The sequence below is a fragment of the Antennarius striatus genome, chromosome 14 (genome assembly GCF_040054535.1).
Source record: "Antennarius striatus isolate MH-2024 chromosome 14, ASM4005453v1, whole genome shotgun sequence".
NCBI lineage: Eukaryota > Metazoa > Chordata > Actinopteri > Lophiiformes > Antennariidae > Antennarius > Antennarius striatus.
This window is the reverse complement of record NC_090789.1, coordinates 8,241,946-8,258,472: the sequence shown is the minus strand read 5'-3', so window position 1 is coordinate 8,258,472 and position 16,527 is coordinate 8,241,946. Positions and strand designations below refer to the sequence as shown.

Below are 16,527 nucleotides of genomic sequence, written 5' to 3'. Positions count from 1 at the left end.
CGTCCACTTAAATCCTCAGATGCCGTAGCTTCATTGTTTATTCTCATCATTTAACTTTGAAATGGAAAAGACTGCTGTAAAAGAGCTGCACAGTGTCTCAGACTGCACATATAAAAGAGAACAGAAACATCTCTGCAAATGAGCTCGTTTCGCTGTCATTACCGCTCTTAATTAATGAAGATGAATTACCTGAGAACAGAACTGTGAATCTCTGAGCGTCATGAAACAATCTGTTCAAAGTACAACAGCTCTGTGTCGTCAGTTTTGATGGCTTATATTTTGTATTTGTACCATACAAATTTGTATTTAATGTATGATCATATACTTTAATTTAGAGTTTATGTAAACATTTTGTATAGGATTCCATTTCTGCAATGGTGCAGATTCTCATTCATTCAGGTCAAGATCATCCTTGAAGGTATAATCTGAAACAACTATCATTCAAGCGGTTTCTTCAATTAAATGCAGATATTTAAATCTTTCTTTTGTCACTATATTTAGTATACTGTGACCTGCCACTTAATTAGGCACACTTGTCTAACTGCTTGTTCATGCAAATTTCTAATCAGCCAATCACATGACAGCAATTCAATACATTTAGGCTCTGAGCAAGATGATCTGCTACAGTTCAAACCAAGAATCAGAATGGGGAAAAATGTGATTTAAGTGACCAAGAACGTGGCATGGTTGTTGGTGCCAGACAGGCTGTTCTGACTACTTCAGAAACTGGCAATCTACTCGGATTTTCACCCACAACCATTTCTATGCTTTACACATAACGGTCCGAAGAAGAGAAAATATCCAGTGCGCAGCAGTTCTGTGGGGGAAAATGCCTTGTTGATGCCAGAAGTCAAATAGAATGGCCAGACTGGTTCGAGCTGATAAAAAGGCAACTCAAATAACCGCTTGTTACTATTGAGGTATGCAAAAGGGCATCTCTGAACGCACCACACGTAGAACATTGAGGCAGATGGGCTACAGCAGCAGAAGACTACACCGGGTGCCACTCTTGACAGCTAAAAACAGGAAACTGAGGCTATAATTCACACAGACTCACCAAAATTAGACAACAAAAGATTGGAAAAACGTTCCCGGGTCTGATTAGTATCAATTTCTGCTGCGACATTTGGATGGTAGGGTCAGAATTTGGGGTTAGCATGGATCCATCTTGCCTTGCATCAACAGTTTGGACTGGTGGTGTTGGTGTAATGGTGGGGGATTTTTCTTATCACTTTGGGCCCCTTAGTTCCAACTGAGCATCATTGCAACACCACAGCCCACCTGATTATTGTTGCTGACCATGTCTATCCCTTTATGACCATAGTGTACTCTTCTTCTGATGCTACTTCCAGCAGGTGAGCGCTCCATGTCATAAATCATCTCGGACTTGTTTCTTGAACATGACAATGAGTTCACTGCATGCAAACGGCCTCCACAGTCACCAGAGCTCAATCCAATATAGCACCTTTGGGATGTGGTATAACAAGAAATTTTCATCATGGATGTGCAGCCAACAAGTCAGCAGCAACTGTGTAATGCTATCAAGCCACCATGGATCAAACTCTCCGAAGAATGTTTCCAACACCTTGTTGAATCTATGCCATGTAGGATTAAGGGAGTTCTGAAGGAAAAAGGGCATCCAAGTACTAGCAAGGTGTACCCAATAAAGTGGCCGGTGAGTGTATAGTGTATCTAAATAGTTATAATTTGTATTTAAAGTAAATGAGATGCTTCTGTCACTTAAACCTCTCCCTCTATTTTTCCCTCAAGGCTCCACAATGTCATCTCTTTTCATTCTGACCTCACTCTTCTGGACTACCAGCCCTTCTGGAGTACCTCTTTCCATGCAGAAGAAAGATGATAAAATGGTTAAATAAATAAATAAATAAATAAATAAATTATGCATTGTTCCAAGAACATCTACCTGCAATAGATTATATCCAGACACAAAGCAAAATTTGCATGCAATTAAAATCCTTTTTGGCAGACTTGACAATGCAGCTTTATATTCAGCAACTGTCTGAAGGTCTATGGAGCTGACAGAAGTTACTGCAGTGATACATTTATGTGTGTTTGTAACCATGACTGATTAATGTCATTTTATATATTGTGATTTGATTGATTAGCACAGGTAAAAATCTCAGTTCAGTTTCCATAATGTACTGTACAAATTTACAGAAGTATCCAAAGAAGGAGTATTATATTAAAGTTTATATTCTAAAAGAATAGGTTAACATTTTGCCATCAATCCTCCCAACACACAAGAACTTATTCTATATTAAATACGAATCAACACGCATGACAATCTAAAAGCATTAACATCTAAAGAAACGGTCTGAATATTTGTTCATTTTTGACACCATGTTTTTTTTGGTATTAAACATGCCACTGAGCTCATTTTTTGATACTGTTTCTCCATCTGCCAGGGATGAACAGAAAAATGGCAAGATCTAGCATACAAAGATGAAAACCTCAGTATAAACACAAACACTAAAAATGTGCATTTTATTATATTTTGGGTGCGTTTTTAAGTAACACAAATGTATGAAATCTCAGTCTGACATGTGTGTGGAAGAAGTAGATGTGCGATTTAAGCTCTACAATACACCTTTGTAGAGAGCTTTAGAACTCTGCACCAATGTCGAATCTGTATTTATTAATCAATTTATTACATAGGCCTGCTTGGCATGTTTTGCGATGTAATATATCAGGTAGAACTGTCAATTAATTCCTATGCTTACTTTGTTTATTTTTAAATCCATAAAGGTTACGCTGCCTGTGTAATCTGACCATTATAAACTCAAAGAACAGAACAAAAGTGGTTTTGCTTCTCTTTGCAAGTCCGTGCCCCCAGTGGCAGGGAAAGCTGTGTGCTCCATCCTAGCAATAACCTACATTGAGGAAGTCAGGAGAGACGACAAGCTGCATTAGTAAGCACACACAGGAGCAACATAATGAAGCGTCTGGAGTTCTATATTCTATTTGTGAACATAACATGCCTATTGTGGGTGAATGACAAAATGAATAGGTAGCAGCAACTCCCAAATGAAACTCGGTGCATAATAAGGACTAGATTGGTCCTCACTCAGCTGGCAAGGTAAAGGAGGGCGGGAAAAAAAGAAACTAGAGATGCACAGTGTAAAAGTGAATGCACATGCCCATTTGCGCTCCTATAGCAGCAACAGCCATGATCAAAATCTCTATCCATGCATATAATCGCTAATATACACTGGATTAGAGTAAGGGTATACAATGGAGTATTGGACTGTCCATTCACCAAGGAATGAATCTTCAATTCAGCAAACCTACATGTGTTTTGACAGTGGGAGCTTGACATTTACATCTACTGTGGTGTCCCATAAGTCTCTTTAGAAATTCAATAAGGCATTGTGTGTATGTGTGGGTTTGAATAATGGGGCTTACTTTTTCTGCCAGGTTCTTGGATGTAAAAATCTCCTGTGGGAGGGAGTAAGGGAGAGACAGAGGAAGGAAGGAATGAAGGAAGGAAAAAGATACAAAAAAGAGAGGAGAGTCGGAAGGGAAGGAGAAAGAGAAGAAAATAAATAAACTAAAGTCAGGCCTTCTCATTCTATGTCACGATGACAACAGTGTCATATCAAAATTACTTTTTTTAGGTCAGTCTCGGTCAAAAATATTTCATTGTGGCAAAACTGAAGCCTACTTTTTTTTATAACCCTACTTCTTGGTCAGACTGCATCAAATTAAAAATCATATTACAGTAACCATTCATTTCAAAGCATTGAGCTTAAACTTCATGTTGTCTAACATTGACAGTTCACTTCTTCAAAGAAGTGTTGAAGAATGGCAGCAAATGCAGTGAAAGTTTATATAATATCAGATTCACATCTTTGCCATAGGCAAGCTGTTGTTTTCACTTTACATGTGCATTTTTGCATTTCCATAACAGTTTCTTGCATCAGATAAACCACAGACAGAGTAGATGGCCAACTGAACTACACACGGGTTTCAAATGTGTCAATAACAGCTATCCATAATTCTGAGTTGAAACAAAGAGAAAGAGAAGTAGTGCACCTCTTGAGCCTAGAGGCAAATGAAGAGAAAGACCCAGCTGAGCATGACTCAAAAAAAAGGAAAGAAAATCTGTAACATGAAACATCTAGAAAAGACTGGAAAATCAAATGGAAACAATTTGTTTGAGGGGGTATGGGTAGAAAAAAGGAGTTTCAACAGCAGTAGAGATGGAACAGATGATTTACAGTTGATTTTAGCGTTAAACACAAAAAGTATCATCAGAAAAAAACAGATAGAGGCATTCAGCCTTTCTTTAAAATCATGTTTTCCAAAAAGTTGCACAATGACAAGGAAGAGTTGATAAAAGGTGCCATAAATGAGTAAAGTAAATGACTACATTGCTCCCCACACTAAACAACAAAAACAAATCAATTTAAGTTGTGTAGTTAACTTGCTGAAACACTTTGTTAGCAACTTCAAGTTCTTCAGTGAGTTAAGTTTTAGAGATGTGGGTAGGATGAATCTGTTACATTGGGACAGAGCCAGGCAACCAATCTGCCCTTCCTTCCAGTCTTTGTGTTCCACTGAATTTAGCATCTGGTGGATGTAGCTTCATCAATATCCTCATCAATTCTTGGAATGAAGACAAATTAGGTATTTTCCTTTTGATTCCAGACTTTTTCTTCCCTTCAATCTGTATAAACTATGACACTACCTGACTGTTGAATGTGTGGTCAGAGATCCAGCTGTGGAATAAGCCTTGAGCAGGAGTGAGACAGAGGCTCCAAAAATATTGTAAGCAAACTCAAATCTGCCCCCTCCTCCCATGCGCACACACACACACACACACACACACACACACACACACACACACACACACACACACACACACACACACACACACACACACACACACACACACACACACACACACACACACACACACACACACACACACACACACACACGTACACTTGTGATCTTCATCCAAAACCAACAAGAACTCGAGTAGGAGTGATTTGCTAGACTCTGCTTCATTTTCATCAAGAATAAACAATAATATACAGTATTCACTATTAAGTCTTATTTACAGATACTCCAAAAGCTGGGCTTCACTAAAAGTTGACCCCATTTTATCAATGGCCCACTCCTTAGCCATAATGTACAGTATTCCTTCCACATTCAAAACACACAACATTTGAAATATGCTGAGTACAGTCAGTCAGTCAGGCTTAGTGTTATAAAAGTAATACTATGACAAAGTAAAATCCTGACTTCAATTGTGAATCTTGGATTACACGGAATAATGTAATATGCAGGACGCCACACAAAGATAAAAACAGACACAAGGCAACTCATCGCTGTATATGTGTGTGCGTAATTACTGAAACAAAGCTAAAAGAAAAAATAATGATATGAGAATGACCAGCAATGTTTCAGGGCATTTTTGTCTGCATGTATTTTGGTCAGAGACAAAGATACAGAAAACTATGGCATGCTGACTTATTTTGTTTGTGCTTGGCTGAAGCCATCTTTAAAGTTTATCAATATGTCCTGACATCTGCCAGAGCTGCAGCATAAGTATCCGAGCAAAAGACAAATACCAGACCCTAATGAATAGCTAATAGGATACCGCTCTAATCAAACTAGAGGGTGTGGAAGCAACAATAAATTGGCTTTAAGTTATATGGGACAAACATCATGTATCAGGCAGCTATGATACAACCACCATGGAAATTTCTGAAAAAATGGTTCCCATGTGTTGCTTACGACCTAATTTGTCATGCATTCGACACTTTGAACGATGGCTACCAGCAGGCTTAACAAACCAAAGTCGTATAAAACTCAGACTGGAGCAGAGCAGATAATTCATGCTCCACATTATAGTTTCATGGGAAAACAATAACTATTTGGTGTAAGTCCTACAGGCCAGCATCTGCCAGAATGAGCATCTAAGACAACTCAAATTGTCTCCTGAGCGCAGCTATTTGAGGACAAGTGCTTTTCTGTGTATGTCTATGTTAAGCCTATGTCTGATAGAAAATATGTGTTAGGACAGCACAAGATAAAAATGTCGCTGTTTGAAAATTCATTTTCCTATAAAAAGTGAATTTTACCTGATTGAAAATATTCTCCAGCTCGTTTTCAGCAGCACGGCGGCTCTTGGAGGCATCTGGAGGACACTACAAATATGCACACAGACATTAAAAATTTAATACTTTTCCTAAATCTGAATTCTAGAGTTCTTCGCTTTACAGTAATGCACGTAAAATTCCCTATAAATTAGTCCATCTCTCAACATTAAGTCATCTGCTATCAAAGAGCAACAATAACAGGCTACTTAAAACATAAAATTTAAATTACCAATTTCAAATAAAATCAAAATTCCAAAATTCCAATATAGTACACTGCAAAAAAACATCCATCCATCATCTTGTCTTCAGGAATGTATCCATTTTGCAGGTCATGTGTTATGCTGCAGCCTATCCCAGCTGGCTCAAGGTGAGAAGCGGGTATACTCCAAATGCATCAACAGCGCATTGCGAGCAATAGCATCTTTTTTTGATAATAAGTTTTCCCTTGAAGGAATGATGAAAGCAAAACATGCAAGTGGGTCCACGAAACTGTCAGTGATATACAGTGAGCCCTCATGCATTTGCGCATCAAGTATTGCGACTCCACCTCACCGTGGATTTTTAGCAGGCAGTCATGTAATACCGTACCCGCATTCTATTGGCTGACGGCATCCGAAGTGCGCTCTGTTCCGTCAGTCTTGGACTTTCGTGAGACACAGAAGGGCTTTAAACACTCTATCAGAGTGTGGGAACACGTAATACAGATATCAGTAGGGAGAGGGTTCATAAAAGATTAAATTACCGTAAATAATAAGATAAATAGATTGTGATCTTGATTGCAGATTCCTCAATTGCTTGTGGTTCCTGGAACGCATTAACCGCAAAGAACGAGGGCGCACTGTATTAACAAGTGAACATGTTCTAACATACATGTTTAGTGGGTGCATTTATCATGTAAAAATAATGCATGTTGACATGCTATCCTAATGAAGGCGATGAGTTAACCAAAGAGATTTACTAATAGTATAAAATTCCATAATAACATAAATGACCAAATGATGGATTCACTCTATGAAAGGTGGAAAGTGTGTTTACTGGGGCGGCAGTGGCTCAGTGGTAAAGTGGGCGGTAGAGCAGGTCGTCCTATGATTTAAGATCAGCGGTTCGATTCCCACTCCCACCCCCCCAAAAATACCCGGAGGTGAGCTGACAGTGGGAGGTGTCAGCTCATCTCCGGAGCACTGCCGAGGCACCCTTGAGCAAGGTGCCGTCCCCTTTACAAATTGCTCATTTGAGGCGCACCAAGAAGGAGCTGCCTGCCACTCTACCTCCCCTGCATGCCTACAGGCCCCTTTGTGTGTGTGTGTGTGATACAGGGGCCTGTAGTCACAAATATATATGTATGCATGCGTTTGTAATCAGTAGCTAGAGTGTGCGTTCTTAATTTCCCTTTGGGGATCAAACCAGTATATAAAATTTAAAAAAAAATAAAAAAAACATCGCTCTTTTAGCTCTGTATTTTATTGACTAATACATCCATTGATGTGCAATAATTTCAATTACATTTTATATAACCACCATCTTGTTTGGTGGACTATGCCGGATTGTGATTGCATAAATTTGTCTCAAAAAACTTTCTGCTTTCAGGACAGGGAGATAATCAAGGCAGGTAGGAAGTTTCAGGTATATCTCCCATCCTACCTATATTATTGTCAAAGACACAATTTTACAACTAGGAAATGTACTAAGAGCTATGAAATTAGACTTCACAAAGAGGAGCATGGTCTCTATCTACCACTATCATGGTCTCTAAATTTCTAAGCAGATTAAAATATCTCAGAATACATAATCATTCTTTTTAAAAATTCGCATTCATTGTTAATCGCTGGTCAGCACGGTGGTGCAGTGGGTAGTGCTGTCTCTTTATGGGTAGAAGGTTCCGGGTTTGATTCCTTTCTGTGAGGAGTTTGTATATTCTCACTGTGTCCGCTTGGGTTCTCTCAGGGTTCTCCAGCTGCCTCCCACCTCAATGAACATGCACTTCAGGTGAATTGATCATTCCAAAATGACCGGAGGAGTGAGTGTATATTTCAGTGGTTGTTTGTCTTTCGTGTGGCTCGGCAGTGGAAAGGCATTGCACTCGGATAGTCCCCCGTCTCTTGCCCATATGTCAGCTGGGATAGGCTCCAGCAACCCCCCGTGACCCACAAAAGTGGAAGAAGCGGAGAAGAATGAATGTAAATTTCTGTCTATCAGTGAACAGGTTTGGCAGTCTCACCCGGGCCCCTGGTATCTCACAGCAGGCCTCCTGAATAGCAAGAGAGGGGTCACAATACAGCATTGCCTGCTGAATGTCCAGCTACAAGGATGGAGAGATCGAAAAAAAAGAGATGGGTTGATTTTTTGATCATGTAAATGAAAGTAGAAAGTAGAAATGGGCATAAGAAACGAGAGTTAATTAATTTCTAATTTACATAAACAGTGGAGACATTTCTGTGCTTGTGTTCATGTTTGAACATTTGCTTCCCAAACCAACAAAAGACCTTGCCTGCTATCCTACTAAGCCAGTTAAGTGATCATCAAATTAAGCGACCGGATTATTGCATCTCTCCCAAGATTAAACCGTTCATCTAGGCCTTCGGGATGTCGTTGTTTTTGTTATTTTTGGGGGGTTTTTCAGAGGACTGAATATGATTTCATGAAAGAAACTGCGTCTCAGTGGCATAAGTTATGGTCTAAAAGAAAATACACATACACACAAATATAATTGTGCATTTCCAAAGCAAAGGTTCTTAAATAGCTATTAATAAAAAAATAACATGATTCATAATTGATTCATACCTGAGCAGCCCGAGCATCTGTAGCCTGAATGCCAAGCAGAGTGTGTCCATCAGAGGACACAATTCCATGGGGTTTGAGGGGTTTGGTCTCAATGGAGCTGCAGTCCACATGGAGTGAGACTGTTCCCTGTTGGAGACTGAGGGCAACCTTATGCCACCTCAAATCCATCAGTGCCTCCACTCCCTCACCAGTAAAAACACAGGTCACAGGATCAGAGGTGGGGTCTACCCCTCTGATACGCAGGGACAGGCTGCCATCAGATCCACTGAAGTCTACAGAAATCTGTAGTTTTGGGTGGAAATGTGAACGATCAGGAACAGAGAGGAAATACACAATGATGAGAGGCAGAAGTGATTTAAGAATGTTGCTAGGTGCTAATTAAAATACAATATGTTCATGCCAATTTTTTACTGGTAACAATGATTAATACATGCATGGGTACTGTCTAACGCAGTTGTAGAACACCAAAGCAGAGATGAGAAAAAGAGGGAAGACATATTAATTACACATGTAAGCAGTACAGCCAATCAATCACTTCTAATGAGGTAACTTGGCCTCCATCCATCATACACGTTGAGTATTTAAATCTGGTTGTGGAGCAGTAGTGATTATGGAGAATCGGTGGGACACCTGTGCTTCATCATGGAACATACATGAATAACAATGAAGGTGAATGAAAGAGAAGAGTAGAAGATGGGATCAAGGGAAGAGAAATGGAGGGCCACAAGCAGGAGAGAGAGGTATCAGTTGAAGAATGAAAGAGGAAAAATGACTCATGGAATGAAAGCAATGGAGAGAACTGAATAGGCGCCATGGGATAAAATAAATGAAAGCAAAAAGTGGATGACTATGTAGAGATGATGAGATGAGAGGCATGAATAGACGAACGATGTGATGAACAAAGGGTATGAGTACAAGGAAGCGGTTACAGTTGGAAAGAGTGACAGGAACGTGCTGAGCAACAATTAGAAAATGAAGAGTGGGTTCCACCTGTGGGTATCCCTGCTGATCAGATATCTGGAAGAGGTAGATGGTGTCTCTTAGAGAAGATTTCTTTAATGCCAGAGTGAAGATCAGGGTGAACTCCTCAGGAAAGCCATTGGGAAACACCTGACTGGAATGGAAGTTTAGAAGGGTTATGACAACATTATTCCCCACTGTGGGACAAATGAAAGTTATCTTATTCTTATTCTTATTAGTTACGAACATGTGACTATCTTACATATATTGCAAAGGTGAAACAGTGACACTAAGAATGGAACAGTTTTTTACTATGGTAGCATTATCCTCATTTGTATTGCCTTTATGATCAAAAGACAGAATGTAGCCACAAGGGGCACAAACCAGTGTCTTATAGTGCCGGTACCAAGCCCAGATAAATACGGAAGGTAGTGTCAGGAAGAGTATCCGCCGTAAAACATTTGCCAAATCAAACATGCAAATCAAATCTATGACGTCCAATATCGGATCGGTCAAAGCCCGGATTAACAACGACCGCCATCGGTGCTGTTCACCTACAGGGTGTCGGTGGAAATTGGAGTACTGTTGATCGAAGAAGGAGAGGAGGAAAGTGTGTTTATAGGAAGAGAGAGAAGAGGAATACCAACAGTATAGGACTGAGAGTAGGGACGTTGAATGTTGAAACTATGACAGGTAAAGGTAGAGAGTTGACTGACATGATGCAGAGGAGGAAGGTAGACACACTGTGTGTCCAGGAGACCAGGTGGAAAGGTAGCAAGGTTAGAAGTTTATCTTAAAGGAGGAGCTTGTTAGGAATGTTCTGGAGGTAAAAAGAGTGTCACACAGAATGATGAGTCTGAAGCTAGAAATAGAAGGTGTTATGTTCAATGTTGTTAGTGGGTATGCTCCACGGGTAGGATGTCAGCTGGAGGGGAAAGAGAAATTCTGGTTGGATTTTGATGAAGTGATGCAGAGCGTACCTAGAAGAGAGAGAGTTGTCATTGATACAGACATTAACGGACATGTTGGTGCAGGAAACATGTGATGAGGAGATGACGGGTAGGTTTGGTATCCAGGAGAGGAATGTAGAAGGACAGATGGTGGTTCACTTTGCAAAAAGGATGGAAACAGCTATATTGAATATTTTCTTCCGGAAGAGGCAGGAACAAAGGGTGACCTATAAGAGTGGAGGTAGGAGCACACAGGTAGACTACATCTCGTGTAGACGGTGTAATCTGAAGGAGATCAGTGACTGCAAAATAGTGGTAGGCAAGAGTGTAGCCAAACAGCATAGGATGGTGGTGTGTAGGATGACTCTGGTGGTGAGAAAGATGAAGAGGGCAAAGGCAGAGCAGAGGACAAAATGTTGGAAGCTGAAAAAGGAAGACTGTTGCATGACTTTTAAGAAGGAGTTAAGACAGGATCTGGGTCGTCAGGAGGTGCTTCCAGATGACTGGACAACAACAACTAATGTGATCAGGGAGACAGGTAGGAGAGTACTTGGTGTGTCATCTGGAAGGAAAGTAGATAAGAAGACTTGATGGTGGAATGAGGTACAGGAGTGTATACAGAGAAAGGTTAGTTAAAAAGAAATGGGACACTGAGAGGACTGAGGAGAGTAGACAGGAGTACAGGGAGATACAGCGTAAGGTGAAGGTAGAGGTAGGAAAGGCTAAACAAGGGGCTTATGATGACTTGTATGCTAAGTTGGACAGTAAGCAGGAAGAGCCTGTTCTATAAAGGTTGGCAAGGCAGAGAGACAGAGATGGGAAGGACGTGCAGCAGGTTAGGGTGATAAAGGATAGGGATGGAAGTGTATTGACAGGTGTCAGTAGTGTGATGGGAAGATTGAAAGAGTACTTTGAAGAGTTGATGAACGAGGAAATTGAGAGAGAACAAAGACTAGAAGAGGTGGCTGTTGTGGACCAGGAAGTAGCAAAGATTAGTCAGGATGAAGTGAGGAGGGCATTGAAGAGGATGAAGAGTGGAAAGGCATTCGGTCCTGATGACATACCTGTGGAGGTATGGAAGTGTCTAGGAGAGGTGGCGGTAGAGTTTCTGACTGAGTTGTTCAACAGGACCTATATAGTGAGAATATGCCAGAGGAATGGAGAAGTGGAGAAAAGTGTCAGGTGTGACGTGTGATAGAAGAGTTCAGGCTAAAATGAAAGGAAAGGTGTTTGGTCTAGAGACAGTGTCACTGAGGAAAACACATGAGACAGAGCTGCAGGTAGCAGAGATGAAGATGCTGAGGTTTTCTTTGGGAGTGACGAGGATGGATAGGATCACGAATGAGTACATCAGAGGGACAGCACATGTTAAGAGGTTTGGAGATAAAGTCAGAGAGGCCAGACTGAGATGGTTTGGACATGTCCAGAGGAGAGATAGTGAATATATTGGTAGAAGGATGCTGAGTTTTGAACTACCAGGCAGGAGGCCTAGAGGAAGACCAAAGAGGAGGTTTATAGATGTGGTGAAAGAGGACATGAAGGTAGTTGGTGTGAGAGAAGAGGATGCAGAAGACAGGGTTAGATGGAGGCAATTGATTCGCTGTTTCCACTGAAGGGAAAAGCCGAAAGGAGACAAAGAAGAAGGAAGTGATCAAGTGAAAGTGATCAAGTGAAAGTGAATAATTTGCCATCTTGAGCATCTATGGCAATTGTATAAAACAACCCTATAGTCTGTAAGTATCTGCTGACCAATAACTAATAACTTAAATTAATAAATTCTACAGTGACTATTTCTTTTCTGACACATCCTCAAATTCTCAATAAAATGATGCATCTTGCCAAACAAATTTAGGCTGGGCTTCTTCGGGTTAGATAGCTGCAAAAGAGAAAACATTCATTCATTAATTTTCTGCCTCTGAATCCCAGTAGAGGGTCACGGGGAGCTGGAGCCTATCTCAGCCTGGCATACGGCGTGAGGCGGGGGACACTCCGGGCACAACGCCAGTGCACCGCAGATAGACATTACAATTACAGAATAATTTACAGTACCTGTCAGAACATTTCTACTCTTGAAGCTTCACCTTAAAAATTTTTATACTCCCATTCCAAAATCAATCAGTGTAAGCAAGCAACCCCATTACCGGTACCTTGACAGTCAGTTATTTGAGACTGTACTGCTTGTCTGTGCAAGTGTATACCACATGTATCTACTTGTCGTTGTGTCTTCGTTTGAGACACCTGCATATGCGAGCTGTGAAAACAAATCTTGATCTGGGACAATAAAGACAAATAATCCTCACATGAAAGCAGCTGCTAGCCACAAACTAGTCACTCAAGATTTAGAAAAATTTAGATGGGGTTCATATACTGTACCTTTCCATCATTTCTTGAGGAGTAATGTGACAAACTGATGTTGTTTGGCTCCTGTTCAAATATCTTTGTTTCAGTTTTATATTACTGTATATTCTAGTTATTTTTCTTCCTCCATATTCTTTTTATTGCTTGTCTCTTCATATTGTGATGGTCGACAGCGACACAATGCAGAGCCTGCTGTGTGTCAACCTGTTGCATTTATTTTCATAATGCCTGAGTGCACAAATATGCAAACACAAGCACATAAATAATACAAAACACACACACATATGCACGCATGCACATTGCATGGTTGTGTAGATATACTGGTAGATGAAGGGCTCACGAACAAGCTGGATGAAATGCATAGTTGCATGCATAGAAATAAAAAACTTTGAAATAATCTTTCTCTTTTTTTCTTTTTGTATTTTTCTTTTTTTGTTACACACACAGACCAAACTCACACCCACACAGATATGCCAACACAGACACAGAATTGTAGATGCTGGCAGCTAGTTTTCCATTCCTAGAAGTGGGTTGACAGTGATTTATAACTGAGGGAAGATCCAAAAGAAAACAGCCAACTTCAGGACGTCAAAAAAAAGAGGGGATGAGTTGGAGAAAAGGTGAGAAACTGGAGACCATAAGAGAGACAAAGAGACCAAGATGGAGAGATAGAAACAACTACAATGAGGGACTAATATATTATTGGTATATTGTGAAAACGTCTGATGTCAACAATTTTTATAAGTATGCAAGAGGCCACAATGTAGCCGCAACAGGGCACGAGCCAGTGTCTTATTGTGCCGGTCCCAAGCTTGGATAAATACAGAGGGTTGTGTCAGGAAGGGAATCCGATGTAAAACTAAGAGTACTTGATGTGTCATCTGGAAGGAAAGTAGATAAAGAGACTCGGTGGTGGAATGAGGAGGTAGAGGAGTGTAAACATAGAAAGAAGTTAATTAAGAAGAAATGGGACACTGAGAGGACTGAGGAGAGTAGACAGGAGTAGAGGGAGATGCAGCGTAAGGTGAAAGTAGAGGTAGTAAAGGCCAAACAAGGGGTTTTTGATGACTTGTATGGTAGGTTGGATAGTAAGGAGGGAGAGACTGATCTATACAGGTTGGCAAGACAGAGAGACAGAGATGGGAAGGACGTGCAGCAGGTTAGGGTGATTAAGGATAGGGATGGAAGTATATTGACAGGTGCCAGTAGTGTGATGGGAAGATTGAAAGAGTACTTTGAAGAGTTGATGAACGAGGAAATTGAGAGAGAACAAAGACTAGAAGAGGTGGCTGTTGTGGACCATATATATATATATATATATATATATATATATATATATATATATATATATATATATATATATATACACACACACACACACACACACACACACACACACACACACACACACACACACACACATATATATATATCAGACTCCACTCTAATGGCTCTCATCAATTGCTTTGAATGGAAGGTGTTTCCCTGAAACACCCTCCATTCTCTGAATGTCCTACACACACTTAAATATACAACGAACAGCTCAAAACTGAAGGGTAAAATACTGAAAATAGTTTCAAGCTATTCAAAATAGTCCAATTTTGTTACATGTTGTGGTTTATCACAATGGATACCTTGTAATTTATAATATATTTATATGTGTGCAGTTTCAGTAAAAAAAAATTGAACAGTTCATATTACAGCATCTGCTGTACCTAGACAAACGGTGTAATAAAAATTGTAATTTCAGTGAATAAATGTATGCACTGCTGATGATCTCCCACCAAGTTTCATATCACCCTTGTCAGAGTTGGCCTAAGCCCAGGGCCATATTCTGCATTTTATGCACTCATCAAAAAAAATAAAGTTCAAATCATGAAAAACTGTTTCCTGATTAGTCTTGGGGAGTGTCGGGATGTTGGCAGCATGAGTCAAATCAGCAACAGAGGGGCCAGCTCGCTTCAGTGCTCCCTTCTTCTCCCCCTGTGGAATGTTTCTTTTTGGATGAAAGGACCTGGCCCACAGGCTGGCCCCCACCATGAGGCTAGAAAGTTCCAGGTTGGAGTCCTTTCTATGTAATGTTTGTATGTTTTCCTCGTGTCGACGTGGGTCCTCTCCGGGTTCACCAGCTTCCTCCCACCTCCATAACCACGAATTTCAGGTGAACTGATAATTCCAAACTGCCTGTAGATGTGAGTGTGTGCATCGGTGTTTGTTTGTCTTTTTGTGTAGCTCCATAGTACAGCGGCATCAGCTGCATCACCAGCAAACCCCGTGAACCAGAAAAGTGGAAGAAGCGGATAAGAAGATGAATGAATAAGTTTCCTTATTTGCTTAAAAGCCAGCACAGCCAACATTGATGGAAACATATGTTATAATTCTTAGTTATAAACTAAATGTATTACAACTATTTCACAGTGGAACACAGATTTGTTTAATTTTATTGCAATCCCCACCTACAGTATATACTTGAATAAGCTCACTTGAAAACCTCACCCTGTGATGATTCCAGCGTCTACCCAGAAGTTCGGGCCGCTAGCCAAGTTAGCTCCGGTCTTCACATTTGTCCATGTCTCTCACTTACAGAGGCGTGTGGGCATTGTCAAACATAACGGTTTATACTCTTGGATTGTGACGGATCTCACATTGCCGTGTGGGGAACCCCGATGCTTTATTCACCAGGACCAAACTCATGTAGCCTGCGACTATCAGGGCGGCCGGACCGTAACGCTGAAGCGGCCTTCGTTTTCGCGTTCGTCCATTACGGCTTCATCTGACACAGCGGTTTGTTTTCTTGTGACAGCGAAGAAAAAAAAGAAAACAATCGAAGTCTGATAATATTATGTTATCGTGGAATTTCCACGGGTTCCCGCTAAAACATTGTAAATAAACACCCAGTCAGAGCTGGTTGATGGCTGGGGAAAGCGAAGTTTGGGGTTCCCTGTTGAAGTTGCTACAGTTGCCAAATACAGAGGAGCTGATGAAGATGGATGGATGGTTGGACATTATAAATACGGATTCTCCCCACTTTAATGACTGTTATTATAATTAATACATCAAACTTGGTTGTTATGTCTGACAGACAGAGAGAGGAGGATAGATAAGAAAGAGGAACAGGACGGAGTCGGCACAGAGAATAGAAAGAGCAAGAGTCAGGTGAAAAAGTGGACGACCACATAGTGAAAATGCTGAGTAAGCTTCTGTTTTGCTCACATTCACTGCAGTGAAGTCCACGATTCATTTTTGCATTACTCAGCAGTTTATTTATACACTATTATACATTTATTTATTGTATCTGGCTTATTATGGTCTAGCCAACTATTCATTTTCTAACTCCATAAAATGTTTAT

The 16,527-nt window shown here is 40.5% G+C and overlaps 1 protein-coding gene across 5 annotated transcripts in view; it reads right to left on the bottom strand.

Annotated features, from left to right (window-relative positions):
• Positions 1-16,527, bottom strand: part of col16a1 (collagen, type XVI, alpha 1) — a 66,959-nt gene that overhangs the window by 31,461 nt on the left and 18,971 nt on the right. For 4 of the 5 annotated variants that reach the window (XR_011037967.1, XM_068332931.1, XM_068332932.1 and 1 more), the window contains exons 5-9: positions 9,900-10,023; positions 8,910-9,191; positions 8,347-8,427; positions 6,111-6,176; positions 3,424-3,456 (exon numbers count right to left, since the gene is read on the bottom strand). Coding sequence is in view for 4 of the 5 variants with exons in the window: in XM_068332931.1 (XP_068189032.1) it covers positions 3,424-3,456; positions 6,111-6,176; positions 8,347-8,427; positions 8,910-9,191; positions 9,900-10,023 (586 nt within the window). In the remaining variant the exon portion in view is untranslated. The remainder of the gene's footprint in view (positions 1-3,423; positions 3,457-6,110; positions 6,177-8,346; positions 8,428-8,909; positions 9,192-9,899; positions 10,024-16,527) is intronic. The other variant, XM_068332934.1, reaches the window with a different exon arrangement.